This window comes from Ovis aries, chromosome 3, assembly GCF_016772045.2.
Source record: "Ovis aries strain OAR_USU_Benz2616 breed Rambouillet chromosome 3, ARS-UI_Ramb_v3.0, whole genome shotgun sequence".
Lineage (NCBI taxonomy): Eukaryota > Metazoa > Chordata > Mammalia > Artiodactyla > Bovidae > Ovis > Ovis aries.
In genome coordinates this window covers 2,496,721-2,516,785 of record NC_056056.1, presented here as the reverse complement: position 1 = coordinate 2,516,785, position 20,065 = coordinate 2,496,721, and the positions used below count along the sequence as shown (strand labels likewise).

The window sequence follows — 20,065 nt, the reverse complement described above, 5'->3', positions numbered from 1 at the left end:
AGCTGGGGACCCCTGGGCGGTCACAGCTGGGGACGCCTGGACGGTCACAGCTGGGGACGCCTGGACGGTCATAGCTGGGGACGCCTGGATGGCCATTGCTGGGGACGCCTGGATGGCCATTGCTGGGGATGCCTGGATGGTCACAGGACGGCCACAGCTGGCCCTGCAGGAGTCTGAGGCCAGGAGCCTCTGGGGTTGGGGCCAGCTGGGAGCAGGGAGGCTTCAGGCCTGCTGCCATCACTGTCCCTACAAGAGGACAGCCCTGGTGACCAGGCCCTGTCGTCCAGAGGCTCGCAGGGCAGTGAGGCTGTTTAAACAGACGGAGGAGGCCAGCAGACCCCAGTGCGGGCGGGGCCTGGAGGCGGAACAAGACCACCGGGTTTTGTTCCGCCCTGTTTTCTGTGGATCTGCCTAAACCCCTTGGCTTTAGACACGAAGCCAGTGGAACCCTAGCCAGGGCTGGGGGTGCAGAGGTGGGCATCCTTAGAGAACTGAGTTTGGTGGAATATTTGGGGTTCACTCTCAAGGTGGCACAGTTGGAGGGGACTCATCCCCAGAGGACAAGAGCAGGGGTGCTGGGCCCCCGAGCCCACAGGAGGTGCCCCTCTGGCCCCATTCTCAAGGTGTTTTTTTCTGGGGCCCTGTGAGACTCCCCGGCACATCCTGGCCTTTCTGAGGGGAGACTTTGCAAATGTGGACAGAGTGGGAGGTCCGGAGTCCCTGAGGCTGTGCTTCCTCTCCCAGGGCCCGTGGAGGCCATCTGCTGGCCCGACATGGGTCCAGAAGCTCGCAGAGTGGGCCTCAGGGATGTGTGGGACCCAGCGGCTGGAGGGGGACAGGCTCTGAGTCTGAGAGCGGGATTCAGAATCAGTTGCACTTGCCTGTGTAACCTGGGGCCAATTAGTTATTCTGTGAGCCTGGGGGGCTCTTCTCAGCCTCAGGGGTGTCCAGAGGACTGAATTCTATCCAGGGCACCTAGCCAGGAACCAGGAAAGAGGAAGGGTCACGAATGCACTCAGCCTGCAGGGCTGGGGGACGGGCCCTCTTGGGAGCATGGGTGTGAGGATGGCCAGCTCTCCGATGGTCGGTCCCTGCCTGAATGGGTTTACGGAGGCGGCACACAGGCTGCTGTTTAATGCGGCTAGAGGCCCAGAAAGTGCAGTGGAGGTCCGGGTCACCATCCTAGCTCGGCCCCCCTACACACGCGTGTGCGGTGATCCTCGGTGCCCTGTCCCTGAGTGACGGGCTTGTCACGGGGCTCGTCAGGGCTGTCAGCTCAGGCGTCCCAGGATCCCCAGGCCGGGTCAGGGTAGCAGCTCTCAGGTCCTTAAGTCACATTTTAAAGAGCCTCTCCCCTCTGGTCCCGTGGGTTCCGCCCCCACCCCGGGCCCTTAGGGGAATGCCTGGGATGCAGGAACCAATACGATGACCACCGGGGCTCAGAAAGCCCCGACGGGGTGAGATGGGGCCGCTGCCCACCAGCGGCTTCAAAGGACACCGTTGATGGAGGCCAAAGATGGTCTTTGGAGATAAAGGGCTGAGGAGGCGGCGGGGGAAACCGCCAGGCCAAAATAGCCCTGTCGCGGCGAGTTGTCCAAACACAGGAAGTCGCGTCTGCTCAGGGAGGGCACAGTCTCGGCGTGGTCCAGAGAGCAAGGTTATTTTCACCTTCTCGGAACCGCCTCAAGCAACCAGGGGAGGCCTGGCTCCAGACGCCAGGGCTGGGACGCAGACCCGGGGTCTCTCTCGCAGCCTGGGTGGGGGCGGGGAAGCAAAACTCTTTCCGAGTCTCTTAGGAACCATCTAGGCCATCCAGGGAAAGTTCCAGATGAAGGACTTGGCGCGTCCCTGCGCGATGCCCGACCCAGCCTGGCAATCAGCGGGCACTAGCTTCCCTCCAGACAGAGGCGGTGAAGGGCTATTGGTCCAGAGATTTCCCGGGTGCTCTTCTCCCCAAAGAGCAGAGCATTTTAGGCATTGCATTGCTGTGCAAAGATGCGTTTTGAGCAGGAGGCCCCCTCCCCTGTGCTGCGCTGGTGCGAGCTGGGGCAGGCAGCCTCACCAGAAAGACCTTTGGTGCTGAAAACCCAGAGGGTTATTTTGAACGGCTTGCTGTCTCTCCACCATGAGTCACGCTGCCTGCTGGCCCAGGAGTGTGTAATTAGATAAAGATGGCGCGGCTCCTCCACGGGTGGGGTGGCGGGGCGGGGGCTGAAGCCCTTGGTCCTTGTTTGTTCTTGGGAAGATTTGGGAGCTGTTGACAAGAGGGCGGGGGTCACTGTGCTGTGTGGGGCATCCGGCTCTCCTTCCTCGAGGAGGCACCGTGGGCCCTTTGTTCAGAGATGCCTGGTCTTGGATGGGTGGGGGGCCCATCTGAAAGGGCCCTCTCACTTTTCAGGAGAGTAGGGGAGGGCCTTCTGATTTCCCCCATACGTGTGGCAAGGCCGGGGCAGGCTCGGACGGGGGGAGGGTGAGGCCACCCGGTGAGGAGTCTCGGCGGCCGTGACCCAGCGACGGAGCGCCATAGGCTTTCCACGCCGTCGCCTTGCCTCCTTCCTGGGCTCATGGAACCACATCAGTGAATTCATGACTTCATGTCCGTCTGTGGGTAGATTATTTCCTGGTTCTCAGAGCAGGACGTGCCTTCAAGGCCACAAGTGCAGTGTAAGGGCCGTTCCTGTGAAATTCCAGAAGTCGGAAGGCAAACGGTAAACTCCCAGTCGAATCCAAACTGAGGTCTCTGTCACAGAATTGACTGGAAAGCCTTCTATTTATTTGTTTAGTTTTAAAGGCTTTTATTTATTTATTTTTGCTTGTTAGTGTTGTTGCTGTTGTTGCTCTGGACCATTTTTTAAAAGCGTTTACTGAATTTGTTACATTGGTTCTGTTTTTAATGGATTTTTGGTATTTTGGCCATGAAGCACGAGGAATCTTAGCTCCCCAACCAGGGATCAAACCCTTAACCTCTGCATTGGAAGGCGAAGTGTAACTGCTGGACCACCATGGAAGTCCCCGGAAAGCCTTTAAGAATGTGTGCCCTGCAAACCCTCCTTGAAGCCTGACCTCCGGGCTGACAGAAGGTCCCAAGAAAGGACCTGTGGGTGTGCCCGTGCAAGGGTCTCGGCTTCAGGTGGTCTTCCATCAGCCCCTCTGGATGGGAAGCGAAGCAGGGCTGGGCGATAGGCCCATCGCCCCACGCCCCCTGGCTGGTTCCGGGGGCGGCTGCCTCTCAGGGCAGATGCTGGGCTCAGGGAGATGTCTCCACCACCTCCCTCGGCTCCTGCCGGGTCCACAACGAGCCGGCACATTGGATCCCGAGGTTGGGCCTAGCACACCGACTGGTTCAAAGAAGCAAACAGTCCTAACAATAGTTGGCCGGGCCGCCTGAGTTCCGGCCAAGAATCCCAGCCCGTTCCTGGCGGGGACCCAGCCCGGCGTTCCCTTGCTCAGCAGCCCTCGCAGACCTGGGCAGAGGCGTCTGCAGGGTCCGCGGCCCTCCCCCGTCTGCCCCCAGGGCTGGTCTGTTTTGATCCCTGGAGGCCCGGTGGCCAGGGGGCCCCCATTCAGTCAGAATCCCAGATGGGGAAGTCTGCAGGAGAGGATTCCGGTGCCTTCTACGCACACCGGGTGCCTCTGAGGTCCCTTCCCAGGGATGAGGGAGGAGTTATCAGCATGCTCCTGTGGGGTGGGGGGGACAGTGAGAGGCCTGTGGGTATGGAAGGGGCAACTATGACGGCGGGGAGCCCCAAGTTCTTCTCTCACCCCCCCAGAGCCCCCAAAAGGGCCCCGACAGCTGCAGGGCCGTGTGCTCAGCCAGCTGTTGAGATGGAAAATGCCAGCTCCCCCTCCCTCCTAGCCCTGCCACCCCAGGGGTGCTCCTTCTAGACAGTGGGCACTGGGGCCCCCGGAAGGGCAGCAAGACTCTGCCCTTCTGCCCGGAGGAGGGGCTCAGGACAGGTGCACACAACTGCGCCCCCCACCCCAGTGATGAAAACATGTGCTTCCACGGAACTCAGCCCCTTCTCTGCTTCACCTGCTTTCAGGACCAGGCCCAAGTCCCGCAAGCAAGGCGTGAGCCCCGCGGACATGTACCGGTGGAAGCTCTCGTCACACGAGCCCTGCAGCTCCACCTGCACCACAGGTACCCGAGACGGGCTGGAGGGCGCCCGCTGAGCCCGCCGCCACAGCGGGCGCGAGTCTGGGCCTCGGGGCCCGTCTGCGTGCTTATAGCCCTGAACTGCCCTGTGAGCTCGTCTAGCGGTTTCCTGGCCCATGGGATGTGGTGGGACGCGGTGGCAGTCTGGGTGTCCTCATGCTGGACCACGTAAGGGTCCAGCCGGGTGGAGGTCAGTCAGCACCCCCCAGGCTCCCTCGTCCATCTTTCTGCATTTAGTACATTGTTAGGAAAAGCCTCCTCTTGGTTAAAACGTAGGGAAGCTCAGGTGGTGAGGAGAAGGGGAAGGTAGACCAGTGTGGACTGGGACAGAGGAGACTCCAGATTCCAGGGCCTCATCTGGGGAGGAAACAGCGGGGGTATCGGAGGCCCTGGGGTTGCCTGGACAGACACATGGGGTCAGTAGGTGTCAGGCCAGGGCTTGAGCCGATGTCTGTCTGCTCGCCTGGCCGGCCACTGCTGCACCAAGACGCTGGCTTGCAGCCCAGAGGCTGGGACCCCCTGCCGCTAGCCATGGTCCCCTCCCCGTAAGTCTGGACGTCAGGCCCAGGTGCCGGCCTGCGGCAAACGCAGGGAGACCCCGGGTGCTGCCTTGTCTGTACCTGGGATTTGGTGGTTGGGCAAGACTGGGCTTGCTGCTGCCCAAAACGTGCGAGGCCCCTGCCCCTGCCCCTGCCCTCCCACCGCAGCTGGCCAGAGCTCTGGGAGCCCCTGCACGCTCTGGCCAGTGTGGCAGAAGAAGCAAGCAGCTGGCCGGGTCCTGGGCAGCTGGGGGTCTGGGGGTGCAGCATCTCAGGAGATGTGGCTGAGGAAGAAGCTGGGGAGGTGGCTCTGTGGGGCGCTGGGGGGGCCACCGGCTCTCTGTCTTGGGTGGGAAGTCAGGCCTGTTCCCGCTATGCCGTCCTTCCTCCCCTGAGCAGGGCAGATGACAGGCTGAGATTGCCCCCTGATATTCTGGAGGGTTCGAGGAGGGCTTTGTGGGGGTGTGGTGAGCTCTTGGATGAACTATCTGGTCGTCCACATCCCATGCTCTTAATTTCGGAGTCTCTCCTCTCTACCTGTAAGTGGGATGTCCACCTATCCAAGCGTGGTTATGGGGATAGACAGGAAAGGGGAAAGAAGCAATCGGGGTCAAAGCGTGACAGCGGGGCGCCATCAGCAGGACTGCTGCTGCTGCTGCGTGCCACCAACGGGGCCTGGAGCGGCCACAGCGCTGGTCTGGGGAGTGAAGTCTGGGCTGAGTGTCGGGGCGGGGGTGTTGGAGGAGCCCGCTTTGAGAGCCTGCTCCCGAAGGGCAGGGTCCCATTCTGAATCGGGAGCCCCGACGTTATCTGTCGGACTCCACGTGTGCCGAGGAGGCCACAGCACACGTGGTGGGGAGCGTCTGCTGTTCCCCTTGGACACATCCCTGCCCGGGAAGTGACAAGGCTTGAGATTCCTCCTGGACGAAGCTGCCTCGGTGGCGAGCGGCTGAGCCTGGCTGGCCCTGGGCAGAAGGCGGTCCCCAGGGAGGTAACCGCACCGTGTCTCAACGCCCACAGAGTGCTGGGCAGGGGATGGGCTGACCCGCCCTGGGCGGCCTGAGGTGCAAAGTAGGATGCAAGGAGAAAGGAGGTGAGGAAGACAGGTTCTGGCTCTGCTGAAAGGACGCGCTCTCCTTCAGACGAGCCCGTCTGGGACTGGAGTGAGCGGCCCCGACCCAGAGTGGGTTCCCCGTCGCTGCAGAGGCACCAAGAGGGGTCTAGGCGGCACTCCACAGAAGTGGTGAGCCGGGGTCCCTGCAGGACGGCTCACCTTTGCACATCCTGTGGCGGGCTCCTCTTGAAATCCCACTTGTTGGGGTGCTGACCCCAGGCCAGCTCTGGGGGGCTGGGGGGAGGGTGGTGGTTTAGAAAACTTCTGTGGCCTCTGGGGCCTGTGCAAACATCACTGGTGATCAGCAAGTCTCGTGTGTCCTGAGCCCCGGCCATAGCGGCCAGAGCAGCAAGCATTCTTTCTTCTCCTTAAAGATGCTCTTGAGAGCGGGAGAAAGGCAGGTGGATCGGTTTGGACCCTTCGCTTGAGTCACACGGGATGATTCCCGATGATTCTCGACAACCCCCTGGCCCAGAGCGAGGGGAGTGGAGTGGACAGGCTCTGAGACCCCCGGCCTTGCGGGCAGAAGAGGCCCACCCAGTCCGGCACTGGGGCTTCCTGCTTCTTTCCTTTAGAGGAAGGGCTCGGTAAGAAGGTTTGAGAAGCCCCGCACTCAGGACTGATGCCATGAGGTGGGTGTCCAGAAGAGTGGAGCTGTGCCTCCCGTCACATGTGAGGGGTTCCCGGGAGAGGGTGAGTGGCAAGCGGAGGTCTGGAGAGTCTGACCGCCCTCACATCACCCCTAGCCAGCAACGGCGCTGGGACCAGCAGTCCCGTCCCTCCTGATCAGGACCTGCTGTTTCCCTGATGACGAGGCGAGAACAAGCAGACAGTTGCTGAGGGGCTGCTGGGACCTCTCTGGGCCCCAGAACTGACGTCTCTGGAACATTCTGAGCAGGCCTGGCCAGGAAGCCAGCCCCCCGCTCAGCGATGGCTAAAGACGACACAGCCCGGCGCTGGCAGAGGGGAAGCCGTGATTGCAACCTGGCTCATCCCTCACGGAAAAAAGAAAAAACCCCCGTGTGGGCCGCCTCCCAGGCTGTTTCATTCCATCCAAGGCTGGGGCTTGGAGAGGCAGGAGCTGCCGGCTCTCAGACACGCGCCCCTGGGCAGGGAGCGCGAGTCGGCGGGTGCTCTTGGTTTATGGGGCAGGGCAACCCCCAGGGGAGGTCATCCGGCAAGGTTCCCCTCGGCACACATGCGCTGGTAATAACAACAACCCCAGCCCCTGACCCCACCCGTGCTCACACTCCCCCGAGTCGCCCTGGCTCCGCGGCAGGGAGGGAACCCCGCACTGTGGGGTGGGTTCGGCCCGTGTCGGCCTGGTGCCTGGCATGGGGGTGCAGGGCAGGAAGAGCAGAGAAGCAGAGGGTGGAGGTGGCAGCAAAGGAATAAATAATTTTAGTTGAGGGCTGGCCCTTTACATACGGTCCCCCCACGGGATTTATAGAGTGAAGTGAAGTGAAAGTCGCTCAGCTGTGTCTGACTCTTGGCGACCCCATGGACTTAGTCCATGGAATTCTCCAGGCCAGAATACTGGCGTGGGTAGCCTTTCCCTTCTCCAGGGGATCCTCCCAACCCAGGAACTGAACAGGGGTCTCCCGCATTGCAGCCGGATTCTTTACCAACTGAGCTATCGGGGAACCCGAGATTTATAGAGTAGCAGATATTTAACCACAAAAATGATAAAAGAAAGTTGAGAGGGAGCTCGATAAGGACTAGGGCATGCTATGGGAGGGCACGGAGGACCTGAAGGTCGAATGTGACATCTGAGGAAGGGCTGGAAAGGATACATTATGCATCCACGCACCTACCTCCCATCCATACCTCCCCACCTATCCACCAACCTGCCCACCCACCCATCCACTCGTCTATCCGTCCACTCACCCATCCATCCATCCATCCACTCATCAACCTGCCCATCCATCCGTCCATCATCCAGGTATACTTCCCCACCCACCCACCAGCTTACCCGTTCATCCACCCATCCATCCGTCCACCACCAACCTGCCCATCCACTCATCCTTCCCTCCATGTACCCACCCACAATAGTCACTGAGTGAGTGAAGATGAGCAGCACCTGGCTGTGTTTGCCTCTGCACCTCTGTGAGGGCCGTTCTGAGTTTACCAAAAGCCCGGTGACTGTGACTTCTTGGCTTCCCGTGTGGCTCAGATGGTAAAGAATCTGCCTGCAATACAAAAGCCCTGTGTTCAATCCTTGGATCAGGAAGATCCCCTGGAGAAGGGACTGGTTACCCACTCCCAAGTGTTCTTGCCTGGAGAATCCCATGGGCAGAGGAGCCTGTCGGGCTATCGTCCATGGGGTCGCAGAGCTGGACACGCCCGAAGCAGCCAGCACATCGCCTCCTCATTTCAGCTCAGGGTTTGTGAGGCAGCACTGAGTGCCCGGCCTGGGCAGGGTAGGCTGTGCAGAGAGGAGCTGAGGCGCTTGGGCCCAGGAGGGGAGGGAGCTCAGATGCACAGACCCGGCCTTGCTGGGACCCGGCCACAGTCCGGTCAGCTTAACTGTCGCTGTTCTGGACTGAAACCAGGAAGTGCTGAGAGGCCGGGTGACTCGCCCATGGCCCCGGGGCCCGCCTGCCAGCCTCCCGGAGCTCACAGTGGGCTCAGGCGCCCTTCCCTTGTCCTGAACCCAGGGGTCCTGTCCACCTACGCCATGTGTGTCCGCTACGACGGCATCGAGGTGGATGACAGCTATTGCGACGCCCTGACCCGGCCCGAGCCCGTCCAGGAGTTCTGCGCAGGCAGGGAGTGCCAGCCCAGGTACCTGCCACCCAGGCTCCGGGCAGGGTGTGTGCTGGGGGTGGGTGAGCTGGGGCTCTGCCAGGCTGTGTCCAGGGGACTGCTCCGTCCTGGGGTCTCTGCTTTGTCCCGGGATCTCTGCTCCATCATGGGGTCTCTGCTCCGTCGTGGGGTCTCCGCTCCGTCGTGGGGTCTCTGCTCCATCCTGGAGTCTTTGCTCCGTCCCAGAGTCTCTGCTCCATCCCGAGGTCCCTGCTCCATCCTGAAGTCTCTGCTCTGTCCTGGGGTCGCTGCTTGGTTCTGGGGTCTCTGCTCCATCCTGGGGTCTCTTGTCCGTCCTGGGGTCTCTGCTCCATCCTGGGGTCTCTGCTCCGTCCTGGGGTCTCTGCTCCGTCCTGGGGTCTCTGCTCCATCCTGGGGCCTCTTGTCCGTCCTGGGGTCTCTGCTCCATCCTGGGGTCTCTTGCCCGTCCTGGGGTCTCTTGCCCGTCCTGGGGTCTCTGCTCCTTCCTGGGGTCTCTTGTCCGTCCTGGGGTCTCTGCTCCGTCCAGGCCTCTGCTCCGTCCTGGGGTCTCTTGTCCGTCCTGGGGTCTCTTGCCCGTCCTGGGGTCTCTTGTCCGTCCTGGGGTCTCTGCTCCGTCCTGGGGCCTCTGCTCCGTCCTGGGGTCTCTGCTCCGTCCTGGGGTCTCTGCTCCGTCCTGGGGTCTCTGCTCCGTCCTGGGGTCTCTGTTCCGTCCTGGGGTCTCTTCTCCACATGTGTCTGCTCCTTTCCGAGAAGCTGGGTGTGCAGTCATGGGGGTCCCCTCTTCCCTTCAGTGGGGCTGGGCGCCTCAGGACACTGAGGCAGGACCCCAAGGTGGAGCTGGCAGGAGCAGAAGGCGCTCGGGCTGGAGGGAGCGGGTGGGGGTCGCTGACGGCCGCGCCCTCCCGAGGCAGGTGGGAGACCAGCAGCTGGAGCGAGTGCTCGCGCACCTGCGGCGAGGGCTTCCAGTTCCGCGTCGTGCGCTGCTGGAAGATGCTCTCGCCCGGCTTCGACAGCTCCGTCTATAGCGACCTCTGTGAGGCCGCCGAGGCCGTGCGGCCCGAGGAGCGCAAGACCTGCCGGGGCCCGGCCTGCGGGCCGCAGTGGGAGATGTCCCAGTGGTCTGAGGTGGGTGCCGAGCGGGCCAGGTGGGCGCTGTGGGCCGGTGGGAGCCGGGCTGCAGTGGGCGATATCCAAGTGGTCCGAGGTGCACGCGGGCTGAGTGGGCCGGGTGGGCGCCCGGTCGGGTGGGGGCTCTGGGCTGGCTGGGGGCTGTGGGCTGTGGGCTGGGTGGGGGCCAAGCGAGCCGAGTGGGAGCCGGGCCGGGGTCTGCTTGCAGCTAGGGCAGCCACGAGCCCGCCCTTCCGCCGTCTCCCCACAGTGCACGGCCAAGTGTGGGGAGCGAAGCGTGGTGACCCGGGACATCCGCTGCTCGGAGGACGAGAAGCTGTGCGACCCCAGCACCAGGCCTGTGGGGGAGAAGGACTGTGCGGGGCCCCCTTGCGACCGCCAGTGGACCGTCTCCGACTGGGGGCCGGTGAGGGCCGGGTGCTCAGGGGGCTGACCCGTGCGATTACGGGGGTCAGAACCTTGGATCAACACGAGCGGTCCCGTTGCCGTGCCCTCGTTCTAAGCTCCCTGCCTGCCTCTCTCTTCTCCCACTTGGGTGAGACGCTCAGATGCCCACTGGGCTCCCCTCTGAGTGCTGGGTACGCAGGGGACTCTTCTGGGGTTTTAGGTGTGTTTTTAATCGAGCTTGCCATCTTTCTGTAATTGGAACAGAACATGGTATTTAAAACACAGTTACCATGGCAACCCTTCCCCCACCCAGCTCTTCTCTCTGGGGAAGGAGGTCGGGGGCCCTGGGAGGGGCTCTGCCTCTGACCCCGGCTGTGCCCCTGTAGTGCAGCGGCAGCTGTGGGCAAGGCCGCATGATCAGACACGTGTACTGCAAGACCAGCGACGGACGGGTCGTGCCCGAGTCTCAGTGCCAGATGGAGTCCAAGCCCCTGGCCATCCACCCCTGTGGGGACAAGAACTGCCCTGCCCACTGGCTGGCCCAGGACTGGGAGCGGGTGAGTGCCCCCCACCCAGCGAGCAGGGCCCCACCGTCTGGGAGAGGCTTTAACTGGCTGAGAGCCAGGTGGCCAGAATGACAGGTTGGCCAAGTGAGGAATTAATTGGACATTATGATGCCACAACCCAGTGAACATTAACTTGAAATAGAAAAAAAAAACAAAGAAGGTAAGAAAACGCTTAAAACTTCCCAGATCTGAGTAGCGAATGTTCGGTGAGGCGTGCGGGGCTGACCCGTTTCCCACAGCTCCGTGCTCCCGAGGCGGAAGCCCAGGTTGGGGGTTCTTGGGCCGCACTCCCCCTTGGGCCGTGGGCCCTGTGCTCCCGCTTGTTCTCGTGACCTCTGGTGACCCGTCAAGGTCACCAGCTTGCCGTTTCCAGCCGCATGGTTCCCAACCACATGGCTTTCAACCGCTTGGCTTAGGCAGATTGCTATCAGCTAATTCATCACCAGGCAAATGGCCACTGACCATTTTGTTTCACAACAGATGGTTTTTCTGTTAAACTGTTTCTGATCAAATCTGTTGGGGCCACGTGGCTATCGACCAGCAGGTTCCCAGCCAGTGTGTCTTTGATCTTGGCTGTTACTCACTTGCTGTTGACCGAGCCGTTTTCACGGGCATGGCTGGGGGCCTCGTGTTCTGGTCTTCCTGACCTCTGGCCCCTGACCCCTAACCTGTCTGCCCTTCCGCCCCAGTGCAATACCACCTGTGGCCGAGGCGTGAAGAAGAGGCTGGTCCTGTGCATGGAGCTGGCCAACGGGAAGCCGCAGACGCGCAGCGGCCCCGAGTGCGGCCTGGCCAAGAAGCCCCCCGAGGAGAGCACTTGCTTCGAGAGGCCCTGCTTCAAGTGGTACACCAGCCCCTGGTCGGAGGTGAGCGCTCCACTGGCCCTCCTGAGGCCAGGCCTGATCTCTGGTCCTGCCGAAGGACCTCCTCTCCCACCCTGAGTGCCCCTCACGTCCCCCGGCTCAGCCTCCATCAGGGCTTTCCCTCCCTGGAGAGACTGTCAGCGCTTCCACACTGGCGAGCACGAGGGCTGCCTCCTCCAAGAGATCCTCCCGGATCTCACCTCTGGGATCCCTGCCGCACTCATCCCGGGCCCTTTTTTTGGCCCAGGTCACTTCTGGCCTTGCCTTTAGAAGCCTTTCAGTCACGTGCTTGAAAGCCCGTGTGTCTGACACCCACCGTGGGGCAGACAGATCCCAGTGGGCACCGGGAGGGTGGGGAGAGTCAGAGTTAAGGCAGGGACACAGAATCAGAGAAGGAGATGGGACGGGAGGACGGTGCGCCCCGGGCAGAGCGGGGCCAGGAGCAGTGGCAGCCGCCGGCCTGACTCTGGCCTGTGGGCTCCTTCCTCCAGCTCTGGTTGGAGGGTGCCGTGGAGCACGGTCTCTCCACTCTACAGCCCAGGGGCGCGTCTCGGTTGCGGTTTTTACTGGTTCCCACGCACCCCCCTCTCTCCTGGCCGCATCACCGGCCCCCACCCCGGGACCCCCCTCCACCTGGGGATGCACAGCTTCCGGGGGCGGGGGTGCCAGATGGGGAGGCCCAGAAGGGTCTTCGCCCAGGAGCCTGGGCCTGGGGGGAGGGCACCCATCACCCTGACCCCCTGTGGCCGCCTCTGCCTGGGTCGGGGGCTTAGTAAGAGTGCGTCTTCTGAGCTGTCCACCAAGGGTGGAGAAGTGGGCGCCAGGAAAGGCCAGATGCTGCGTCCTCTCTGGGGGATGGGGGGTGGCTGCAGGCGCCCTGGGGCATCCCCCTCAAAGGCTGACTGTTGTCTGGCTCGGTCCCCCAGGCTGGGCTGACTCCCTCAGGCTGGGCGCGGGCATCGGGCTGGAAGCCCTCCTTGTGTCTCTACAAATAGAACTGGTGGGTGGCGGAGGGGGGTGGTCAGGACCGGAACCTCTGCAGACCAAGGGCACAGGTCCCAGCGGAGCCTGGGTGATATGGGGTCACCCACAGCAGGGGGAGCCAGAGGGAGCCACCGCCTTTAGGATCTCAGCGGGAGGACAGCAGGGTAACTGGGGTCAGCAGATGGCCCTGGCGTTCTGGGCAGCTCGGCGGGGTTTTCCGAGGGGAACATCTGGACGGGGAGCCGCGGTGGGGGTGCTGGCTCTGGAAGATGCAGCTGACTGGCCCCCAGCTCTTAACTGGAGCGGGAAGGCAGCCTCTTCCTGGGCTGTGGCCCCCTGTGTCCTGAGCCTCCCGCAGCATAGGACGCTGGAGAGCTGGAACCAAAGGACCTGCCTGGGGGGAGAGATGAGGGGGTCCACGCCCTCACGGCGGTGGTGGTGGGGGGCGGGCAGCAGCATCTCCTGGTTGCCGAGCCCCTGAGCGTCCGTGTGTCCCGCGTCCACGGAGACTCAGCAACCTGGCGAGAGGAGGGGAGTCCCACGTCTCCCCTGGCTGGGCCCCCTGCACTGCCGGGGGCCATGGTCACCCCGTCTCTCCCCGCTCAGTGCACCAAGACGTGCGGGGTGGGCGTGCGGATGCGCGACGTGAAGTGCTACCAGGGCACCGACATCGTCCGGGGCTGCGACCCGCTGGTGAAGCCTGTTGGCAGACAGGCCTGTGATCTGCAGCCTTGCCCCACGGAGCCCCCAGGTGAGGAGGCCGACGCCGAGGCCGCGTCGGGGCCCAACGAGCAGGCACTTGCCCGGGAGCGCCTCTTGGCTCCAGAGACCAAGGCAGGGCGGGGAGCGAAGTCTCTCTCCGGGAGGGGCCAAGTCCAGCTGGGAGCTGCGGGTGGGAAGGGCGGCAGGTGAGATCTGACTGGAGCCTGGGCCCCCCAGGAGCCAGGCCGAGACCCACCCTTTTGCAAAGAGCATCTGGCTTCAGAAGATGGGAAGTTGGCGGTGGGGCAGGGGGCCAGGGCCTGGGCAAACTCATCCAGAGCCCCTTCGAGCTGGCCACGCAGGGGCAGGGTGGCAAGGGCCTGAAGCAGGCTCTCTGGCTCGGGCACCTGGAAGATGCAGGCGTGTCCTAGGCTCGGGGGTGGGGAGCGGGCATCAGGGCCCAGTGATGAGCTCTATTTTGGACCCACTGAGTGGAGGGGAGCGGTGGGCCTCCTGGGGATGTTCAGACCTCTGGGGTAAGGTCAGGGCCTCCTCCAAATCCTGTCCCAGGGTATCCACCTTCCCTGTGAGCGTTCCACATCACCGGTGGGGTCCTGACGTCACTGGCGAGGGGTACTAGGGAGAGCTCCAGGAAAGGAGGTAGACGGGGCGGGGCGGGGATCCTGCCGCGTCCCCCCCCACCGCCCCGCCGCCCCCTGATGCACTGAGGCCCCCTCCCCAGATGACAGCTGCCGGGACCAGCCGGGCACCAACTGCGCGCTGGCCATCAAGCTGAGCCTCTGCGGCCACTGGCACTACGGCAAGGCCTGCTGCCGCTCCTGCCGGCCGCCCCGCTCCTAGGCCCGGCGGCTGCCCTCAGAGGCCGAGCTCGGCGTCCCTGGGGCCACGGCGGCCCCTGCGCGGACACCCTTCCCGCGGGGCGCCCAGCGGTGAAGACGCGACACTGAGCCCCCGCTCTTCCTGGGCAGGAGAGACCCCACCCCCGGCACGCCCGCCGGCCCCCCTCACCCCGGGACAGAGCAGCAAGGCTGGCCCCCTGCCCCCTCCAGAGGCCCGGGAGCGCCCCGTCTCCCTGCGGGGCTGCAGGCCCAGGGGACAGGCAGGGGCCGCAGGGGGCACCCCAGGCCCCGACCCTCCCTGCGGGGCACTCGTAATCTCACAGTTTAGCATCGCTCGCCTCCCCATCCGAAGCTCCTGGCACGGAAGGACCCACCGCACTTTACACCGGGGAGGGGCGTCTTTCTCACGGCCCCGGGCCGTGCTGTAATCTCTGTATGTTAATAAAGTGGTTGTATTTATGGCGGCATCCTGGGCTGTCCGGGGCTCTGCAAGGAGGGGGCGGGGTGTCTTCGCGGCTCACCGTCCTGGGGAGGTCTGATGCAGCCTCGGGTCCAGGACTGGGTCTGGGACCAGGGCCGGGTCTGGTTCTGAGGCCGGGACCGGGTCCGGGACTGGGGCTGGGGCCGGGACCGGGTCCAGGTCCGGGTCTGAGACTGGCTCTGGGGCCGGGACCGGGTCTGGGTCGGGCTGGGACCGGTCGGGCTGGGGTTGGGGCCGGGACCAGGTCCAGGTCTGGGGCTGGGGCCAGGGCCAGGTCTGGGTCTGAGGCTGGGTCTGGGGCCGGGCCTGGGTCTGGGGCTGGGACCGGGTCTGGGTCGGGCTGGGGTGGACTGCAGTGTCTCCCTGAGGAATGCCATTCGGGGAAAGCAGACAGAAGGTGACAAATGAGTGGGTGCCTGCAGGGAGGAGGCTCAGGGGGCTTTGGACTCAGGCGCTGGAGTCAGGACTGAGCGCATCTCGTGCCTCCCGACTGCTGCGGGGGCCCCAGCCTGGGGTCTGTGGGGCCCGAGGGAGAGGGAAGCTCCCCCCTCGGGGTGCGCTGGGAAGAAAAGGGGTGAGGCAGGCAGGGTGGGGGGCACCGTGCGGGCCCATGTGGGGGGCTCAGGAAACAGTCTTCATTACCGCTGGCGGGCCTCTTAGACGAGCCTCTTCATCTGGACGACTGGCGGGTGCCGGGACACCGGCGGGCTTCCCAGAGGAGGTGATGTTTCAGCTGGTCCAGCCTCAGGAGTGACTCTAAAGCCTCCAGGGAGAGGGGTGGGTGTTTACAATGCTGAAAGCACCTTGGTTTGGCTGCAGTGGAGGAGGGAGGGTCTGGCTATCCACCGACTGAGGGACATCGAGCAGGCCCTGGGCGCAGATGCCACGGGGAGGGGCTCCGTCAGGAACAGGGAGCGGGGATGTGAGCGGCTGTCCGGCTGCTTTGCTGGGATGCAGAGCCTTCTGTCCCCAAAACGGGATCAGAGCAGGGTGGGCCGCAGTGTTTAGCACAGCGTCACAGTTGGGTGTGTGGCCGTGAGGGTGGAGGCCTGTGGGGTGGGCTCCCTCAAGGTCAGCGGCTCGGTTCCAGCGCAGATGGGATCACGGCAATCCAGGGGCGCGGGGCTGCCTGACACACCCCACCATCATGCCCAGTCACTCCCCGCCTTGCCCCGCCTCCTCTCCCGATGACTCCCCACCCCCCAGCACTTAGTGTGCACATCCCGTGGGCCAGGTTCTGTGCCCAGAGCATCACCAGCACCGCCTCTAATCCTCCTAAGAGCCCCGTGAATCCAGGGTCATGGCCGCCCATTGTGTGGACGGTGAGACCGAGGCCCACAGAGGCCAGTCACTCGCCCCAGGGGCCACAGCACCTCACCCCCTACCCACTCTCCAGGAGCTCAGGGTTTCTAGGCCGGTGGTTTCCAATCTTGGAAGACTGATACAACCACCCCAGGAAAGTCAAAAAACCCAATGTGGCTGCAGCCAGGACCAGCCCCTCTGGGCAGAGCCTTGACCCCCTGGGGCTAGATGGGAAGGGAAGGCCCACTCTGTCTGGGTTGGGCTGGACGTGGCCCCTCCCAGGAAGCTCAGGAGAGGAGTCTGGGTCGGCCTGGAGTCCCAGGCGGACCAAAGACAGCACGCAAGGTGTCGGAGAGGAGTTTTATTGGCTCTCGATTGTGTTGGGGAGCGGGCAGCTCCCCCAGTCTCCACGGCGGAGCTGAGGGAGAGCTTGGACGGGTGTGTGCGGGGTAATGCTGTCAGACGGATCTAGGAATCTATGCAGAGGCCAGAGACAAGAAAAGGAAACAGGAGACCGAACAGAACAGCCACGGGAAGTGCCACCTCCGGACCCTTCCCCCACCCCCCCCTACCCCCACCCCCAGCCAACACATCAGAAACTCGTGGGGTGTGACAAAGGAACGGGAAGCTTGGGCGTGAATCCATTAGCGAGTCCAAACTGAGGCAGGAGGCAAAGGGAAGAAGAGGGGAAAAAAATATCGAGAATGCCCAAAATAGTAAGTCTTCCTAACTCTGCTCACGTCCAGAATCACAGCTCTGCAGCGCTTTCGAGAGAGAGCGAGAGATGTGCCCACACCGGGGGGAAGCCGCTGGCCCCAGAGCTTGTCTTCTGGGAAGGCCGCTTGGCTGGGGAGCTTGGTCCATCTTCTTGGGCAGATGAGGGCTGCCCTACGGGGGTGCTGGGGGGCACTCCATGGTGGGGCCCAGAGGCAGAGAGAGAGAGCGAGCGAGAGCGGGCCCAGGAGAGGGGGGGGGTTCCGGGGACCAGGCTGCAGAGGAGACAGGGCCTCTGAATGGGGGGCTGTGTCCCTCACGGCAGGTACCCCTGGGCTTGGGGCAGCTTTCTCACTGGGTGTAGGGAGGAGCTGCTAGGCCTGAGGGGGCCTGATGGGGGCTGAGCTCAGCTATCCTCACCTGGGGGCCGGCGCAGGGAAGGGCAGCCTGAGGCCTTGCTCCCAGGTCCTCCTGAGACCCACCAGGTGGGAGGGTGTGGGCCTGTCCCTCTGGGGACCTGAGGGCGTCCCAGGTCCCATGGGGCGTCAGTGGGACTTTCTGCCTCTGCGTGGCTTTCTCTGCCCGACCACGTCAGGGCTGAGGAGTGGGCTGCGTGTTTTACTTCTGAAGCGGGAGGGTTGGCACAGGGCCTCTTCCCTACTCCATTTTCACCAAAAAGCCAGTTGGGGCTGCCCCTCCCGAGAAACCCCCCTTTTCTCTGGACATTGGTGGGGAGGTGGGAGCAGGATCTCAGCTGCACTGGAAGCCGGGCTGTCTGTGGGTTGGGGGAGACAGGAGACTTGGCCCCCAAGGCTTAAGCTGCAAGACCCCAAGCCTGGCTGCCACCACCTCATCCTTGGATACATGGGTAGACCGAGACCCAGGGATGGAGGGGAGCGGCCAGGCCGAGCGGCAGAGGCGGCTGCGACGGAGGCCCTGGCCCCCGGCCCCTCGCTGATGGCAGCCCAGGCATCCGCAGTCCGGCGTCTGCGCCCTGGAGCCCCACCTCACTCTGCAGCTGGGGCACCTGGAGGCCCCACCCGCGCCCGCATCACACCTGCCTCCCTGCAGACCCAGGCCCCGGTGGCTGCTGCCCGGGGTGGCCCCACCAGCCTTCACTGGGTCTGACCCTTGCCGGGAGCCCCGGAGCGCCTGTGATGACAGGCACACGAGGATCGCTAGGTTTGGGGCCCCGGGGCCAGGCGGGGACCTCTCACCATGGTCTCAGGCCCTGCCGGGGGGCAGGGGGCACGCTCAGACGTCGGTGCTGACGCTGCGGCTGCGGGAGAAGGCCTCTCGCATGGCCGACAGGCGGTTGGGGTTGAGCGCCTGCAGCCCTCCAAAGCCCCCGGGCGGCGGCCCCACGTCCTCCTGGCTGATGCTCCTGTAGGCCACGCGCTCCCCACCGTTGCTGACGCCCTCGTCCTCCGGCTCCTGCAGGAAGAAGGCGGGCGGCTCGGAGCGGGAGCAGCTGCGGCAGAGGGCGCGGGCTGGTGGGGACCTCTGGCTGAAGGCGGTGGCTGGGCAGAGCGCCGGCCCGTTGCTCAGCACCAGGTTCCGGTTGGAGTGCAGTGGCGGCAGGCTCGAGTGCACAGCGAAGTCCGGCTCCTCCTCGTCCTCCTCCGACTCGTCCTTCTTACAGCAGTAGTACTACGGGCAGAGGCCACCGTGACCCCCGGCTCCCCACCCGCCCCGGCCCCGCGCAGGCCCCGGAGGGCGCCCGGACGCCCCCGAGTCTTACAGCCACGTCCCCATCTCGACCACGGCGGGGAGGCGCCCCGGACTCCTGGCGTCCCTAAAGGAGGGGTTCTCTCATTTCAGCCCTTCTCTGGTGGCTCAGCTGCTAAAGAATCCTCCTGCCATGCAGGAGACCTGGGTTGGGGCGATCCTCTGGGGAAGGGAAAGGCCACCCACTCGAGCATTCTGGCCTGGAGAACCCCAGGGACTGTCCAGAGTCGGACACGACTGAGCGGCTTTCACTCACTTTCACTCACTTTGCCCCACAGCAGCTACGTGGCAGGGGCAGGGACCAAGTCCCATCTGCAGGTGGGGACGCTGAGGCCCAGGCAGCCTGCAGCTGGCAGAGCCGGCCCCAGTCTAGCTCAAGAGGGCCGAGCTGCACCGCCTCGCCCTGCACACATGGCTTCTCCTCTCATGAAGACACGGGGCCCAGGACAGCCGTCGAGGGTGGGCAGGTCAGGCAGGCACGGCCCGGGGGCTCACCACTGCGCCCGCCTGGTAGCTGTGTGACGTTGGCTAAGGCCCTCACCCTCTCCAAACCTCTGCAGCCTCGCCTTGCAGGGGGTCTGGGAAGCTGCCGCTGAGCCCTCACCCGCGGAGGCTGGGCAGGGCTGGCTGCCTTGCACCGTCTTGGAGGCCTGGTCTTGGTGGGGGCCCCCGCCCTCTGCAGGGCCCCGCTCTGGGCTCCCCTCCCGACCTCCCCCCGCCACGCCCCCGAGTACCTGGAGCCGGCAGTAGCACAGAACCGCAATAATGCAGAGCAGAATCACAGTCGCCAAGATGCCCCCGGTGATGACCACCGTCCCGGCTGTCATTCGCCCCCTTCTCCATCAACAGCCTGCAACACACGCCACCACCTTCAGCCAGCTCATCACAGGAGCCCATCCCAGCTTAGGACGCTAACCAACCACGCTAAAAGGGAAAACAAACACCCCAGGGCCGGCAGGAGGCAGGGGCGGGGGTGCGGCGGGGGGGGGGACCCCTGTCCCTGCCAGCACTTCCCACGTCTGCAGGAGGGGAAGCCAGCAGCATACACCCTCGCTCTCGGGGTGCTGCGAAGTTTTCGTGAGCCTCTGCATGAGTGCTCAGCCTAGCACACTTGCAGCTTGGGCGGATAGCTCGTGCACATGTGTGCGTGCGTGTCCAGTCGCTTCAGTCTTGCCCAGCTCTTTGTGACCCCATGGGCTCTGGCCCGCCAGGCTCCTCTGTCCATGGGGTTCTCCAGGCAAGAACACTGGAGTGGGTTGCCCTGCCCTCCTCCAGGGCATCTTCCCAATCCAGGGATCGAACTGGCGTCGCTGACATCTCCTGCATTGGGAGGCAGGTTCTTTACCACTAGCGCCACCTGGGAAGCCTAGGCGACCAGCTCATGGGTTTAAAAATTGACCCCAATGCAGTCGGGCTGAGCGTACGGTTTTGTAACGTCCTTTATCACCTCACCAGCTCACCCTTATTTTGCTTTATCGTTAAATTTTCTTCTGCAACATAATTTTGAACCATATTCCATTTTATAACACAAACAATCCCTCCTTTAAAATATCAAATTACAAGTCACATAAAACTCACCATCTTCACCGTTTTTAAATGTCCAGGTCAGTGGTGCTAAGTGTATTCAAACGGTCTGCAGCTGATTTTCAAAAGCTTTTGATCTTTCAAAACTGAAAAACAACTCCCGTTTTATATTTAGGCTGTTGGCATTAAAAAATTCTTAAGGGACTTCCCTGGTGGCCCAGCGGTTAAGA

At 63.5% G+C, this 20,065-nt stretch overlaps 2 protein-coding genes across 4 annotated transcripts in view; one reads left to right on the top strand and one right to left on the bottom strand.

The window, feature by feature from the left end:
- ADAMTSL2 (ADAMTS like 2) overlaps positions 1 to 14,545 on the top strand; it is a 34,492-nt gene extending 19,947 nt beyond the window's left edge. For all 3 annotated transcript variants that reach the window (XM_060413735.1, XM_027966120.2, XM_042247998.1), the window contains exons 12-19: positions 4,044 to 4,141; positions 8,467 to 8,593; positions 9,508 to 9,721; positions 9,975 to 10,130; positions 10,498 to 10,668; positions 11,367 to 11,543; positions 13,131 to 13,275; positions 13,969 to 14,545. In XM_060413735.1, the coding sequence (XP_060269718.1) occupies positions 4,044 to 4,141; positions 8,467 to 8,593; positions 9,508 to 9,721; positions 9,975 to 10,130; positions 10,498 to 10,668; positions 11,367 to 11,543; positions 13,131 to 13,275; positions 13,969 to 14,087 (1,207 nt within the window). In that variant the 3' untranslated portion in view covers positions 14,088 to 14,545. The remainder of the gene's footprint in view (positions 1 to 4,043; positions 4,142 to 8,466; positions 8,594 to 9,507; positions 9,722 to 9,974; positions 10,131 to 10,497; positions 10,669 to 11,366; positions 11,544 to 13,130; positions 13,276 to 13,968) is intronic.
- Positions 14,546 to 16,215: 1,670 nt separating this feature from the next.
- FAM163B (family with sequence similarity 163 member B) overlaps positions 16,216 to 20,065 on the bottom strand; it is a 29,544-nt gene continuing 25,694 nt past the window's right edge. The window contains exons 2-3 of the mRNA XM_015094070.4: positions 19,046 to 19,161; positions 16,216 to 18,233 (exon numbers count right to left, since the gene is read on the bottom strand). Of these exons, the coding sequence (XP_014949556.2) occupies positions 17,838 to 18,233; positions 19,046 to 19,138 (489 nt within the window). The 5' untranslated portion in view covers positions 19,139 to 19,161 and the 3' untranslated portion in view covers positions 16,216 to 17,837. The remainder of the gene's footprint in view (positions 18,234 to 19,045; positions 19,162 to 20,065) is intronic.